This window comes from Lemur catta, chromosome 3, assembly GCF_020740605.2.
Source record: "Lemur catta isolate mLemCat1 chromosome 3, mLemCat1.pri, whole genome shotgun sequence".
In the NCBI taxonomy this organism is placed as follows: Eukaryota; Metazoa; Chordata; class Mammalia; order Primates; family Lemuridae; genus Lemur; species Lemur catta.
In genome coordinates, this window is record NC_059130.1 from 103740554 (window position 1) to 103754568 (window position 14015).

Below are 14015 nucleotides of genomic sequence, written 5' to 3' on the forward strand. Positions count from 1 at the left end.
AGTATTCTTTTATTGTATCACACCTGCTCCCGTTCCCCTGCTCTGCTCAGGAAGGAAGGGAAGACTGGGGTGTGGGTTTAGGAGAGGAAGAATGTACGCTGTGAGCCCAGGGGAGGTGCTGGATCCTCAGGGACAGGTTGCTGGAAGCTAAGGACAGAAGATAGCTAGAGCGGTGTCTGGAGCTGCTGGCTCTCAAGATGGCAGAGCAGGAGCTGAGGCTGAGATTGTAGCCCCAGCCCCAGGCTGCTTTTCCAGGGACAGGGCCTCTTCCACTGTCTCTGCCACCGTCTAGAGGAGGTGGGAAGCCATACAGAATGGAGCCATGAGTATGTCCAGCTTCCAGCCCTCAGCCAGGAGGCCCCTGACCCCAGGAAAGGAAGAGACTTGAGAAACTGGGAACTGCTTCCTCATTTACCAAGGTAGGAAGTCGGGCTCTGAGACATTAGGACATCTGTGAACAGTCGCAAGGGGGAAGAGCTGTTCCTGGGGCCCAGGGCTGCCAGTTTCTGGCTGGGAAATCCTCCCAACCCAAATACTGCTTCCTGATCCAATGGCTTACCCGATCCAAGGGCTCCTCTGTCTGGGTGTCTTCATCGTCTGCTACTTCCCGGGCCCCTGCTGTCTCCCACCTTGGGTGGGGAGCCCCATATACTCCCTTAGCTCCTAATGGGGGAGGCAGCATTGGCTGATGCCCAGCCTGAGGGGCCCTCAGCCTTCTTTCCCTTGACTTTCGCTACTAGCCCCTTCCCCTCCCCAGCCTTGTTCTAAATTCTCTGCCACCTCCAGGATAGTTGAGAGGAAGGGCCTTTGGCCCAGTGCCACCCCTGAAGTCTCAGCACTTTGAGATAAGCATGTCCTTTCCATGTGCTTCTTTTCATACGATATCCCCGTGAAGAAGCAAGGGGCTGGATATACAGATGGGGAAGTAGGAGACAGTTGTGCTGAGGTCATGGCCAGCTCTTTGCCTAGACATTCAGCCCCCACAGACATCCCCAACAACAGCAAGGACCATCCCTTGTCACCATCAAAGGGTGGCTGAGAAGGGCCTGGGCCCCAGGGGCCCCTCACCTGACGGGAATGAGAGAGTGGGGAGCGTGCTTCTTGGCTGAATGTCCTGCTGGGGTCTGGCATAGAAAGCAGATGGCTCACTGTGGCCTGGTTCCTTTGGAGAGGGCTGGGTTGCCCGGGCCCTGTGGCCATGGGCCTGTAGAAGGAACATTGGTTGGACCCTGGTTGCTGGCTGTTCTTACCTTTCCCCTTCCACAGTTCAGGCTTCAGAATGCCCCTGATGCCTGTGGGAACTGGGAGAGGAGATGCTGTCTGTCCTCCCAGCCTGCATCCTCTCTCCCTGCTACCTCTTCCCACCAGGCTGCCTCATCCAGGGACAGAGCAGCTGGAACCTGGCATCGTAGCTGCCCAGTGAAACCAGACTGTGTGCCCTCTGCCCCCACGCACACTGGCTCATCTCTTGGGCAGGCTTGGGCCTGAAATAAGTTCCCCTGGACCCTGCTCTGCCACATGTGCTAGTTCTCTCTCCCAGCATCCAACCGAGCGAGACGGCAGTAAGGCCTACAAATCAGAGTCCTGAAGATCAGCATTCTGGTCTGGCCCCTGCCACTCAATAACTGTGTCACCCTGAACAAATCACTTTACTCCTCTGAGCTTCAGTTTCCACCTCTGGACAATGGGGATAATCTTTCACAAGATTATTAAGAGGATGGAGTGAAATAAGGTCAGAGCCTGGGCTGGAAAAGTTGTCAGCCAGTCACTCCCCTTCCTTCCACCCCACGGTCCCCTGCAGCACCTACCTCCTGCCTGTGGGGCCTGGACGTCGGGCCTGGAGGATGCCTACAATGACAGAAAGAGAGGCTGGCAGTGGGCACAGGAGGGCTTGGAGTCAAGGCACACAGCCCCAGAGGGCGGCTTCCGCTGCTCCCACCTGTTACTCTTCTCCTTCCCACATACATACCAGCAGCCCCGGGGCAGGGAGGGACTGGGGACCAGCATCTCCAGATAGGGGAGGGCCTTGAACTCATCCTCTCCGACAGCCACGTAGTAATGGCCACTCACCAGAGCCTCCCCTGCTGACACTGTGAGCCCCTCCAGGGTGCAGAGTCTGGGAGGGAGAGGTGAGCAGGATCAGGGCCTGTGGGCAAGATGCCTCTTCATGCTCAGCAGACCATGAAGCGGTGGGTACGGTTATTCCAAAGTACCTTCTGCCCGCTGGCCTTCCGGGTACCAGTCACCCAGGCTCTGCCCTGCCTCCTAGGGCTGGGCTGGAGGGGCCTCTCCCTGTGGCATAGGAGGCTGTCCCACTTGTGGGAACATGCCTTCCTTTTGCCTTTTCATTCTCAGGAAGAGCCGAAACCAGTGGGGAGACCCTCTTTGAGTACTTTTGGGCCTCCATACTCACTTGCACACAGCCCCACTCGGCAACTTGGCCTTCTCAGTCAGGAGCTTCAGCACGGTTTCCCAGTCCTGGCTGGCAGCCCTGGACAACTTCAGACTAAATGGGGGACTTACCAGGTCCCCATTCCTGAACACACTGAGACAAAAGAGCAGCCTGATAAGGGGGAGGGTCCCCAGGACTCCCTCCATGTGAGAGGAAGAAGGGTGGCACAGGACCAGCAGTTGGTCTGAGAACAATTGCACCCATCAAGCATGTTGGACTTTTCATATCCACACCAGTAACCAGGGGCTTTTGGAACAAACCCACCGCCATTTTCTTGGTCTTACTGATACATAAATCTATACCCCTGCTCCCGACATTGGCACTCACTGGATACAGCAGGGGGCGCCTGCAGGCAGCCCCTGTTCAAGGGCCCCATCACACAGGCAGCGAGTCACGGGAAGACCCTGAAACCCAAGTCAGGCACCCAAATCAGGAGAGAATTGAGGCCTCTGGCTAGGGGTGGGTCAGTCCAGGGTGTGTTGGATGAGGGGACAGGAACCAGACTGGGGCAGGAGAAGGGGCAAGGAGAGATGAGACTGGTCACACCTTAAACCAAAGCACCAAAGGGTGCCTCTGCATTCCCTGAGTCACATCCCCTGCTCTCATCTGTGTTTCACAGCTTGCTCTTTCCCTTGGGGACCACAGTATGGAGATAAAGTGACAGGCTGGTACAGGAGCAAGGGAGTGTCTTGAAATCCTGCGCCCAGGAAGGATAGAGGCTGGCTCCAGAGTGGGTGTGGAGAGTGTCCCCCACGGAACTGGAGGATCCTGCTGCTTCCAGGGCCCCTCACTTCCCAGACCAAATCCCAAATTGGGGCAGTCCCAGGTGGGTGGGAAGACAGAGGGGCCAGGGGACAGCCTCCCCCAGGACTTACTTGCAGTCTGCTGCTCTTCCCACCTGGATCCTTCCCTCCAGGGGGCAAATAGCTGTAAGGACAGATAGGTCACACAGGTCATCTTGAGGAGCCTGAGGCCTCAGCACCCAGTCATTGCCAGAGTGTGGGGCTGGGGCGCAGCTCACCAGGTACCCCTCCCCATCGGAACAGTCTGTCATCTCGGTCCAGAAACAGATACAGGCCCTTGAACCTGCCTTAGGATCCTTCAAGTGCTGGATCAGTCTGGAAATCCAGACTGGGGTCTTAACACAAACCATAAGATTAAGGGTCAGGAGAAACCAGTGGTTTTCTCTCCACTTTGTATGAGACTCTGAGAAGTTAAGTGACTCGCCCAAGGTCACACAGGAAGTGACCCTGCCTAGATCCTAAGGCTATCTAGCCCCAGCCCCTTGCTCCTTACCTTACAGTAAGCAGCCTCAGCTGAGAGCTAAGAGTAGGACTTGGAAGCCAGATCTGAGTTGGAGGCTCAGACACTCCTACCTTGGAAGACAGCCACACCCTGCAATGGGGCATGGGCCTGGCCTAATGGGAGCGTTTGGGATGCCTGAGCACAGCAGGGAGGAAGTGAGGGGTGGATTTAGAGTGTTTGGTGAGGCTGGCAGGTGGGGGATCAAATCGAGAAGAGCTTTTGGAGAAAGGGGCTCAACTTGGAGGAGAGCGGTCTCCCTCCCACAGGCTGGTTTTGGCCGTGTCAGGCATAAACATCAGCATTGGAGAGAATTTGATTTGAATTGCAACTCAACTATTTGTTGTGTACTCTTAGGCAGGTTTTCAGTCTGTTTTCTCCTTCTAACCAGTGGAGGTAAAACGACCCCCCTTCACAGAGTTAAGCGAGAAAACGTATGAAGTGCCTGGTGCGCACACAGTGAGTACTGAATGCACGCCATTGCTGTTGCTGTCACCGCCCTCCCAGGCCCTTTGGCCAGTCCCAGCCCACTCACTGCAGCTTGTGGAATCGTTCAAACCCAGCAGCCACATACTGCCCTCCGTTCTGCAAGTCTGCCAGGTCGGTGACAGGGTGGCCGTGACAAGGCGTGTAGAGAGCACGCACAGCTAGTGGGGCCTGCACAACTGAAGTCACCTCACGGAGGAAGGCTTCCATGGTGGGGAAGCGGCGCTGAGTCACCACCAGCCGGGAGCCTGGGAAAAAGGGGTCCCCATTCCGGTACACCACTACCCTCTTGGCCCTTGGAACCGCCATGGTGTCTCCTCAGTCAGAGACGCAGAGCTGTTGCCAGGCAACCAAGGCAGGGCTGGGAGCGGTGCCAATCAGAAGTGGAGTCCTGCCCTCTCACCCAGGATGGCAGGGGGAGTCTCTGGCAAGAGCATTTATATTTTATCTGTATTCAAGGTCCCATCTCATCTGTCCTGGAAGGAGCCTCTCAAGGGTAGGCTAGGTATGATCATTAAATGAAAAAAGACGACGCTGGGCAGGGTGGCTCACTCCTGTAATCCTAGCACTCTGGGAGGCCGGGGTGGGAGGATCACTTGAGATAAGGAGTTCAAGACCATCCTGAGCAAGAGCGAGACCTTGTCTCTACCAAAAAAAAAAAAAAAAAGAAAAGAAAAAATTAGCTGGGTGTGGTGGTGTGTACCTGTAGTCCAGCTAGTCAGGAGGCTGAAGCAGGAGGATCACCTGAATCCAGGAGTTTGAGGTTGCAGTGAGCTGTGATGACGCCACTGCACTCTCTAGCTGGGGCAACAGAGCAAAACTCTGTCTCAAAAAAAAAGAAAGAAAGAAAAAATCCTAAAAGATCCTAGAGCACAGTGACAAAAGGAGTGGTGGAGATCACACTTAAACCCAGATGTTCCAGTCCTTTCCAGAGCCTCCTTAAGCCCACGGGCTGAGCTCAACGGGAGTCAGCTTTGGGGACTATTCCCCAAGGAGCGGGGCTAGATCTAGATGTGCTCCTGGGCCATGACTCCCAGGTGGCTCTGGGTTGATGCCCCATGCCAAGAGGAAGTAAATAAGAAGGCTCAGAGTTTGTCCTAGCCAGAGGCAAAAGAAGAAAGCAGCCAGGCTCAGAATCCAAAAACCCTTTATTCTTCTCCATGAAGCCTCCCAGTCCACTTTCCCCAGGTAACTCCTTTTTTTTTTCTCCCAGCAAATGTTTCCTGATAACTCCTTATCCAGAAATTTGGATTGAGCCACAGGCAGAGGATGAAAGGGTGTCCTACTCCCTGCACTTATGTCAGGTCTCTGCCCTAGCTTCTCTTGGCCCCACGAGCCACCGATGGCCAGGGCAGGAGCAGGAGGTAGAGCTGGTACCAGGGAGAGAAGATGAGGTCCTGTGTTCATGGCCCTTTCACAGCATACCCCGTTGGAACCTGGTCCTCTCCTGGCTCCCCAGCGTCTAGCCGGGTGGTCCTGTTTGCCATGGCATGCCCCTCTACCAGTCCTCTCCTGTATGGTCTGACCCTGTGGAAGACAGGTTCTCAGGTGGCCTTAATCTCCATGGTGGTCCTCTGGTTTTTCCATCCTTCATGACTAGGCTCATCAGAGGTTCCACCTCTGGTGCTTCTGCCATGGGGGTTCTGGCCTTTGGGTGATTTAGTCCTCCAGAGATCCAGGCCTCTATGCTCTGGCTCTGCCACGGTCCCATCCCAACCGATGTGGTCTTCTGAGAGGCCCAACTCTTGTGGCCTGGCTCTTTGGCAGTCAGAATCTTTGTGGTCCAGGCCTCTGGGAGACTTCTCCTCAATATCTGGGTCATCACAGAGTGTAGGCAGTTGTGTCCTGGCCTTCCTGGTGCAGTGGTCCCCAGACTTGAGGCATCCAGGGCTCTGGTCCTCCAGAAGTTTTGTCTGCTGCAGGCAGGTCCATCCAGAGGTCTGTCCTCCATCATCTGGCCCTTTGGTGAGCCTGTCCCCTAGAGCCTGGCTGTTTGATGGTGTTGGCAACGGTGGTCCAGCCCTCTTGGCGCGTGGTTCCCTACACTTAGCTCCAGCAGCTTTTTGTGTAGTAGCCAGACTTTCTGAAGATTTGTGGGGCGATCTGACCCTCTGGCAGGAGTCATCTGCATGGTCTAGCTCTCCAGTGGTCCTGTCTCTGTAGGACTGGTCCTTCAGTGGTGGGCTTAGTTGTGACCGGTCCCTGGCACAGGCCTGTCCTCCCTGGTCTGGGCACAAGCTGGGCTCATCTCTGGTCTGGCCTGCCTCTGGCGATCTCAGTGTTTGTTTGAGGATTAGGTACTGTTGGGGGACAGAACAGACACTGTACCAGGCAGGCCTGCTTGGGCATGGCAGGAGGTCTCTCCCTAACCCCCACCCTTGGCGCTAAATGTTCAGAAAGAGCTCCAAGTTAGTGCCTACCTCCTTACGGCTATTGATGGCCTGTTGCAGCCACAGCAGTTCCATGGCCAAGTGGATGTGGCGGTATCGGAGCTCCTGAAGCTCAGGCTGGTGGTGGAGCAGTCCTGGACCTGTGGCTTCTGTGAAGGAGGGAAGAAAGGGGGCGGGGGGGGGAGACTTAAGGGGTAGACCTTGAGAAGTAGTCTAACTTTAGACCCTGGCAGCCCCCACTGCCCAACCATGTGGTGCCCCCAACCAGGCAGAGGGAAGATGGAGAGGGATGAAGCTCATCTAGTGCAAACCTTTCACTTTTCAGATGGGGAGGCTGGGGCCCAGAGAGGGTCAGGGGCTTGCCCGAATCTTGGCAAAGAGGTACCTGGGTTCTCCATCCTTGTTGTGTCTCTGGGTTCCTCCTGGCTGGCTTTCCTGCTCTGTTCAGCCTGAAGCCGCGGGCTGTCATCTCTGCAGAGAAGACTTCCTGGGTTTGCTGAGCTCTCTCCTGACTTCTTCAGCATCATCTCCTCCCAGACGGCCTCTCTCTCAGCTTCTTTACATGGGATGTGGCTTCCTGGTTCTTGCTCTGGATTTGCTACCCTCTCTCTTGCTTTCCAGGTCTGATGGGGTTTTGCCTTCTGAGAAATCAGAGGTGTGACAGCCTCAGGATTAAGCCCTCCCAAGGATCTGGGCACCATGATCTAGCAGACAGGTGGTGAGGATTAAGGATTGAGATGTGAGGAGGAGAGTCTGCTGCCTCTTCCAGGGAGAAAAGCCTGTCGGCAGGAAGGGTGGGTTCCACCCTGCCGGAGTCCCTCCTTCCCTTCCCTTCTCCCCCTGGGTCTGTACTACCTCTGGGAGAAATCGGGGCCTGGGAATCCATCCCTCAGTCCACTGAATAGTGGCCAGGTCGCCTTCAATCTCTCGTACAATCGTCTCATACTCAGCTCGCAAGCTCTGGAACTGACGTCGGACCAAGAAGCCCCGGACACAGGCCTGGTGTGGAGAACGCGGGGACAGCAGTTTCTTATCACTGTAAGGGAGGGGGGATTCTCCTGGAGAGGTCAGCCCGGTGACTGCAAGAGGGACACGGCCACGGGGAAAAGACAGGTGACGCTGTGCGCTGGGGCTCCGGGGGTTCAAGGGAGGATGCTGCTCTGGATCCCCCTCCTGGCTTTACGGCCCTTCCAGCTATTTCCCTGACCCCGCGCGGGCGTGTGGCGGAGTGGGGGCGCGTGGCGGGGGCCCGCGGTCCCAGCGCTCTGCAGTGCGGCGAGGGAGCCCCGCTATCTCCCGAGGCTGGCACGCGGGTGAGGGACTGAACATGATCACTTCATCTTGCTGAATGTCCCAGTAGAGACCCCCTGAATGCCGTGCACCTCCCGCCCGCCCCGACCTGCAGCGCCGACACCTTCCGAATCGACAGCTCCGGCTCCATCCGGTCCCCAACGGCGCCGCAGGCCTGCAGCGCGCCTGCGCATGCGTCATTGGCCGGCGCCGCTCGTGAGCATGCGCAGGTGCAGGGCCGCGCCCCGCCGTCTCCACCGCAGCCTTCCTCTTGCCAGGGTTACAAGCGTCTCCGCGACAGCCCCACCCGCGTCGCCCCAGCCTCCACTCCCACTCCCAGGGCCGCAAGGGGCGGTCCAGTCCGGCACCCCCAAACCGAAAGTGCGCGGCGCAGGGCGGTCGGCGCCGCCGCCGAGGAAGAGCGCAGGGAGGGAGGGAGGACACGCAGCCGCTTTCTTGCTTTCTGGTTTAATTCCATCCAGTGCCCCCCTCCACCATAGCACCTGGGGGGCCGCGGAATACCCTCCCGAGTCCGTAAAAAGTCACAGTTTGAAAGGAATGAGGGGCAGCCTGGGCCTGGGTCCGACACCTATGCAGCCGACTGCTCCTCGGGCTCGGCGTTCTCGGCCAGGTGCAGCTTCTGTCTGAGCCAGTCAAGGATTGTGAGGCTGTGGACCCAGTCCTTCCTCCCGCCCCTGTCCTCCCCTCCCGCACAGGCTGTGTCCCAGCTGTGCACGGGGCCGGGACAAAGGACTCTGGGGCCGTCAGTAGTTTGAGGTTGCAGTCGTCACCTGCCCTCCTTGCCAGGTCACTCACCCCCTCTCTCTTCATCAGCTCATGCAGGTCCAAGGAACTGGTGGGCATCTGAGCCAGACTGTGGCATGTGTTTTGGGGTGGGGGATGCCCACTCCCCCCACACTTGTTTCTGACTGAGGACTAGATAGGATGGTAGTCTAAACTAGTAAAAATAATTGTTCAGTGCTGAAAGGGTAGGGAGACAAGCTTTGCCATGGATTGGTGTTAGCTAAAGTACTTGCAAAGATTTTGATTAGTAGGTAAAACATTCTTTGCAACCACTTTTCTCCTAATAGTTGGGAAATTCTTTATACATTTCTCTACCTGGGTGGGGGCAGTTTGTGGCTAATTCCATCGCAGTAGGACTGCAAAACTCAAGGACGTTGGTTATGTGTGAATTCTGTAGGGTGTTGAGGAGGAGGAAACTGACCTCATCTCTGGGAGACACAGGCACACACATTGTCAGGTCCCTTGGGAAGGATACATAGAATTACTAAGATCTTCCAGCTGTCAACAAAGAGACAAAGGGAGGTTTCTGTCAAGATGAGCACCAGACCAAACTCCTGATGCTCTGGGGGCCATCTTCTAAGGGAAGTTGAAGGGCCCAGAGCTCTTGGATCCATGCTCCCCGAGTTTTTCACCCAGGGCCCAGGAATAGCCTTGGGAGCATGTACCTCCCCCAACCCTGGTGCCCCCAGGAACCAAAGCACCCAGCCATGACCCACATTGCTAAGCAGCTGGTCCAGGTTGCGGTCAGCCATCGTCTTCTTCTGCTCCTCAGGCAGCCCCTCAGTGACCCCGTCCTCTTCCTCTTCATCATCGTCCTCCTCCCCACACACGTCCAGGCTGAAGTGCAGCCGGGCCAGCTTCTCCTGCATCTCACGCACATGCTCCAACTGCTCGAAGGAGCATTCCTTCCCTGGACAGCCCCTGTCTGAGCCCTGGGAGCAAGCCTGGGACCCTGGCCCCAGCCATGCCCCAGAGACCAGGCCCTCCAACCCCACCCACAGGCCCTCTCAGCCCAGGCCCCAGGACTCACCAAAGGCCTGCAGCCGGCCTGAGTGAAAATCATTGAGCAGGTTCAGCAGTCCCCCCTCCATCTCATAGACATCGGTCACCTCGGTCAGGAAGGAGTGCTGCAGGGGTGTGCCAGCAGAGCCACCCGCACCTCCAGCCAGCACTGGGCGGCACTTCTCTTTGCCTACTCTGGGTGAGGTGGACATGACCATGGTCACGGGGTGGGGGAGGCAGCCAGACACCATCAGATCTTTTGTACCGTCTGTCTCTGTATTAATTCATCTGCCCATCCACTCACTAACATAAATGGATGTTTGTACTTCTAGCCCTGTCCTGGGCACCAGATTGGTAGAGGGAAGGGAGGGAGAGAGGAAGGGTGAAGGTAAGAGGTCAACAAGAAGTCTTTTTCCACTTATAGCACAGCCAGAACCATGCCTGGAAGGGGACTCCTGGGTTCCTGTCTGAGTGCCTCACTCATTCCTTCCCGTGACCCTTAGTCACTTGTCCTCCCTAGTCTTCAGTGAATTTAGGGACAGTTATTCCTTTATTGCCACCAGAGCTGTCTTACTTCTCCCAAAAATATCTTTCTGCCCCTCTTCTATTTAAAGACTGTTTGAAATATTCCACCGCCCCCAGGATAACACTGATGCCCTTGCCAGCCTGGGCCTCCTGCTTCTCCAGTTGCATCTCCTACTGCTCTCACCCTGGCCCTGAGCTTCAGCCACACCCCACGGTGGCTGTCCCCAAGCATGCCTTTCAGGCAGGTGGTGTGCAAAGCTACAGGGAAACACGGTGGTTTTATTTGGAAGGATTGAGAAAGAACACATTGTATTTTAGTGGGAACAAACATGGACACATTACAGAGTAGAATGCAAATTCCCAATCATTAAAACAAATGCAACAGAGAATTTGCACCCAAGTATTCTCTCACCATTCCCTGTCCCCTCACACTCCAGGGCCCAAAACCACTGGTGGTTCCCAAAACCTTTCAGGCACTATCTTTCTTCCACATTTATAACAGGCAAGCCTCTCAGCCTAGAACATTCCCTCTCCAGTGTGTCCAACAGCCTTCTCTGACCCTCACTTTCTGGCAGGGTTGTTCGCTCCCTCCTCTGAGGTGCAGCCTCACACCATGTGATCCCAGTGATCATCTGACTTTTTTGCCACACACTTGAGGGTAGGGGCTGGGTGTGAGTCATCTCTGAGTTCTCAGGGGTCAGCTGGGGCCAGCCCAGGAAGGCATCAATGATTGCTTAGTAACAAAAGGCAGAAGGCCCCCCTTGCCTCCCTCCCCACAGGTCTCAGCCCAGAATTGGGGTCCCTCCCTCCTTGCCCTGCTTTCCTTCTGTACCCACCTCTTGAACTTAGCCCGCTGCTTGGGGGATGGCAGATGAGGAAGTCCCAGGGCCAAAGAGCCACTGTGGCTGGTGGGCACGGGGACCCTGCGTAGTGTGCCTGGGGCCTGGGCTGGCTGGCTGAGACAGGGCTTGGGACTCCGTTTCTTCTTCTTGTCATCCATGGGTGCTGGCTGGGTCTCAGGCCTGGGAGGGAAGCAACCCCACTGACATACTTGAAGGACAAAGTTATCCCTTCACCTAGCAGCCCCTGAGAGCTGCAAAGGAAGGACCCTGGGACCTTCCAACTTGTCCCCTTACACTGTCAGGGCCTCTGGCCCCTCATCTGTACAGTAAGGGCAGGGCCAGATGCCAGTGCCTGCTGCTAGGATCATGGATATACAGTTGAAGGACCTTCCAAGGCCCACTCTAAGTCCTCTTCTGCCTGAAAACATAGGCCCTGCCTGAAAGGGCTGGACAGGACCTGATTATCCTGGTGTTGCTGGGGCTTCCGGTCCCTGTGGCTGGGGGCGTGTGTGCAGGGCTGGCAGAGGAAACATGGGGGGACAGGGTGGATGTGAGCTGGCAGGAGCCCCGCTGAGGATTAGGGGTGTCTTAACTAAGCCCCATTGTATTTATCAGCTGCCTAGGCAGATGCTGACAAACACTGTCAGCATGGGAGTTGGCTGAGGTGCAGGTGGGGGTGCCCGGGAAGGCCCCAGGGTCAAGCAGTAGCCACCAGGGTGGGCAACTGCAGGAGAACCCTTGGCACACGGGGCAGGTTCATTGTGGTTTCCCCTACTTAGACACTGGCATCCCTCCCCTTCCGCCCAGCCCCCACGGCAAACACCGGGACTCCCAGAAGATCCCCGGGGGGTGCGTCCAGCTGCTTCACTTTTCCCAGGCAGAAAGTCCCCGCTGCGCTTCAGCAGCAGCCAGGGCGGGGTGGGTGGTCGGCAGCACGGCCGCCTGAGCCTCCAACAATGGCTGCGCCTGTGGCTGGCTCTGCTCCGCGGCCTCTGGTCCAGCCCTGTCCCCAAGCCTCAGGTCAGCTGGGGTCCTCCCTTCTGGGGGTCTCACTCCAGGCTCCCACCGCCAAGCCTAGGCGCGCGCTCCGGTTTGGTGGTGCGGCGTGAGCACTTACACTGGCACACAGCCGGCTGAACCGAACGGGTCTGGGGTGTGTGCAGGGCAGAGAGGAGAGCATCCTCCGCCGGTCCCTGCAGCAGCCTGACCCCGTTAGGGACCTGCTAGAACTGGAGCGGGAGCCCCTGCTCCCCAGGACCGGCCGGGATCTATTTCCCACGCTCAGTCTCCAAAGCCATGTGCCAAATGGCTCTCCCAGCTCCGGAGCCGGCTCCGAGCTGCGGCGTCAGACCCGCGTCACCCCGCCCCCAACCTCACGCCCGCAGGGGCCACTGACCTGGAGCTTTGGGGTCTCGAGCGAAGCTTCGGTGCAAGGGCCCTCCGCCCTCCGCCCTCTCCTCTCGGGAACTCCACCGGGTGGAAGCGGAGTAGGCGGGAGGTAATTTGCATTTAAAGAGAAAGTGACCGTCTCTGGAGCTGGGGACGGAGTCAGAGGGGAGGGGCGTCCCCGCGTTTCCCAAGCCGTTCTCTCCTCATCTCGCCTCCCCGCCTGTTAGTTAGGTGATGTCCATTTAAAAGAGATTTTCCCCGTCAGTTTTAGAAGCTAAAATCCCTTACAAAATGGTGGTGGCTTTGTCAGAAGGAGGGGGTAGTGAGGAGAGGGGGGAGAGAGGGAGGGAGGGAACAGGGAGGGGGGGAGAGAGAGTATGAATGTAAATATATAAGCAGCACAAGCAGCAGCAGGAAGAAACTGCAAAGACAACCATCTATTGAGTGAGTCCGGTCCCCTATTACACTTTATGTACCTAACCCTAACCTAACCCTAACCCTAACCCTAACCCTAACCCCTAACCCTAACCCTAACCCTAACCCCTAACCCTAACCCTAACCCTAACCCTAATCCTCATACCAACCTTGAAGGAACGTATCGTCATTGTCATAGCCCCCGTTTTACTGAACGGAAAGTAAGCAACAGTCTTTTGAGGCCACTTTCTCAACACCCAGACACTCCTGGTTGGTAAGTGGTGGGGGCTGTATTCTGCCACTGATGAAGCGACAGGTGCCCTCGACACAACCTAGGCTTAGGAGACAGGTGTGGGGAGAACCAGGCCAAAGGGACACCATACGATTCCCTGGCACTTGACTCCAGCCGTCAGAGGGAAACCTGAGTGCTTGCAAGAGGCTGCCCCGGTGGTGTGGCTGCAGCCGAAGCGGGATCAATGGGACAGCTATTTAAAGACCTGGCAGAGGCTGCTGGCTCAGGTCTTCCGAGCAGCATCTGATGCAACAGGAGAGAGGCTCATCCTTGGCCAGGTTGCCAGCAGGCTCAAATTAACTGGCCCAGAGCAGTGCACACTGCCACCCCACCCACCCTGCCCCTCCCTGGGCAGGAGCTTCCCTGGGTTGGGCCTCTGGCTGACTTGGAGAGAGATGGGTGCTGCTTCTGTGGGCACCTGCACAGGGCTCTTTCCTGGGTGCTTGCAACACCCAGACCAATCCAGAAGGGCGGTACTAATTCAGGACTTTTTCAAGAACCAGAAGGTCAGAGGGAGGAAAGACAACAGGGAGATCCCTCTCCTTCACCACCAGAGCTGCTCTAGTGGCCCCCCAGTGGTCGTCCAGGAAGGTGGGAGCATCCCTGCGGTCCCCATCCTCAGCTGCTTCACTGGGAGCCAGAGACTCAAGTTATTCTCAAAGCTGCTTTGCTTGGAAGCTCCAAGAGAAGGGGTGGCATCCTGCCACATCCTCCAGAGGACCTTTGACTGGAACCAATGTGGCCAGCACAGAAAAATAGCAATCCATCAGGATGCTGGCTAGAAAGATCAGAAGCTTTGCTGGGACTGTCACAGCCAGTGTGTGGAC

The 14015-nt window shown here is 56.7% G+C and overlaps 3 protein-coding genes across 5 annotated transcripts; all 3 read right to left on the minus strand.

The window, feature by feature from the left end:
• Positions 1-12: 12 nt before the first annotated feature.
• Positions 13-4628, minus strand: DCDC2B (doublecortin domain containing 2B). Of its 3 annotated transcripts, none has more exons than XM_045548399.1 (9): positions 4290-4628; positions 3328-3379; positions 2780-2856; positions 2414-2545; positions 1970-2116; positions 1809-1848; positions 1069-1204; positions 560-663; positions 13-288 (listed from the first exon to the last, which is right to left on the minus strand). In XM_045548399.1, the coding sequence occupies exons 1-9, from the start codon at positions 4547-4549 to the stop codon at positions 193-195; spliced, it is 1044 nt and encodes a 347-aa protein (XP_045404355.1). In that variant the 5' UTR covers positions 4550-4628; the 3' UTR covers positions 13-192. The 3 variants fall into 3 exon arrangements, with proteins under 3 accessions (XP_045404355.1, XP_045404357.1, XP_045404356.1); XM_045548400.1 differs by lacking the exon at positions 13-288 and adding an exon at positions 333-361; XM_045548401.1 differs by lacking the exon at positions 2414-2545.
• Positions 4629-5370: 742 nt separating this feature from the next.
• On the minus strand, positions 5371-8191 carry IQCC (IQ motif containing C). Its single transcript, XM_045548402.1, has 5 exons — positions 8030-8191; positions 7486-7629; positions 7016-7271; positions 6661-6779; positions 5371-6540 (listed from the first exon to the last, which is right to left on the minus strand). The coding sequence occupies exons 1-5, from the start codon at positions 8069-8071 to the stop codon at positions 5785-5787; spliced, it is 1317 nt and encodes a 438-aa protein (XP_045404358.1). The 5' UTR covers positions 8072-8191; the 3' UTR covers positions 5371-5784.
• Positions 8192-8372: 181 nt separating this feature from the next.
• CCDC28B (coiled-coil domain containing 28B) lies at positions 8373-12787 on the minus strand. Its single transcript, XM_045548403.1, has 6 exons — positions 12490-12787; positions 11088-11273; positions 9755-9921; positions 9441-9634; positions 9200-9222; positions 8373-8564 (listed from the first exon to the last, which is right to left on the minus strand). The coding sequence occupies exons 1-6, from the start codon at positions 12600-12602 to the stop codon at positions 8510-8512; spliced, it is 738 nt and encodes a 245-aa protein (XP_045404359.1). The 5' UTR covers positions 12603-12787; the 3' UTR covers positions 8373-8509.
• Positions 12788-14015: the final 1228 nt, after the last annotated feature.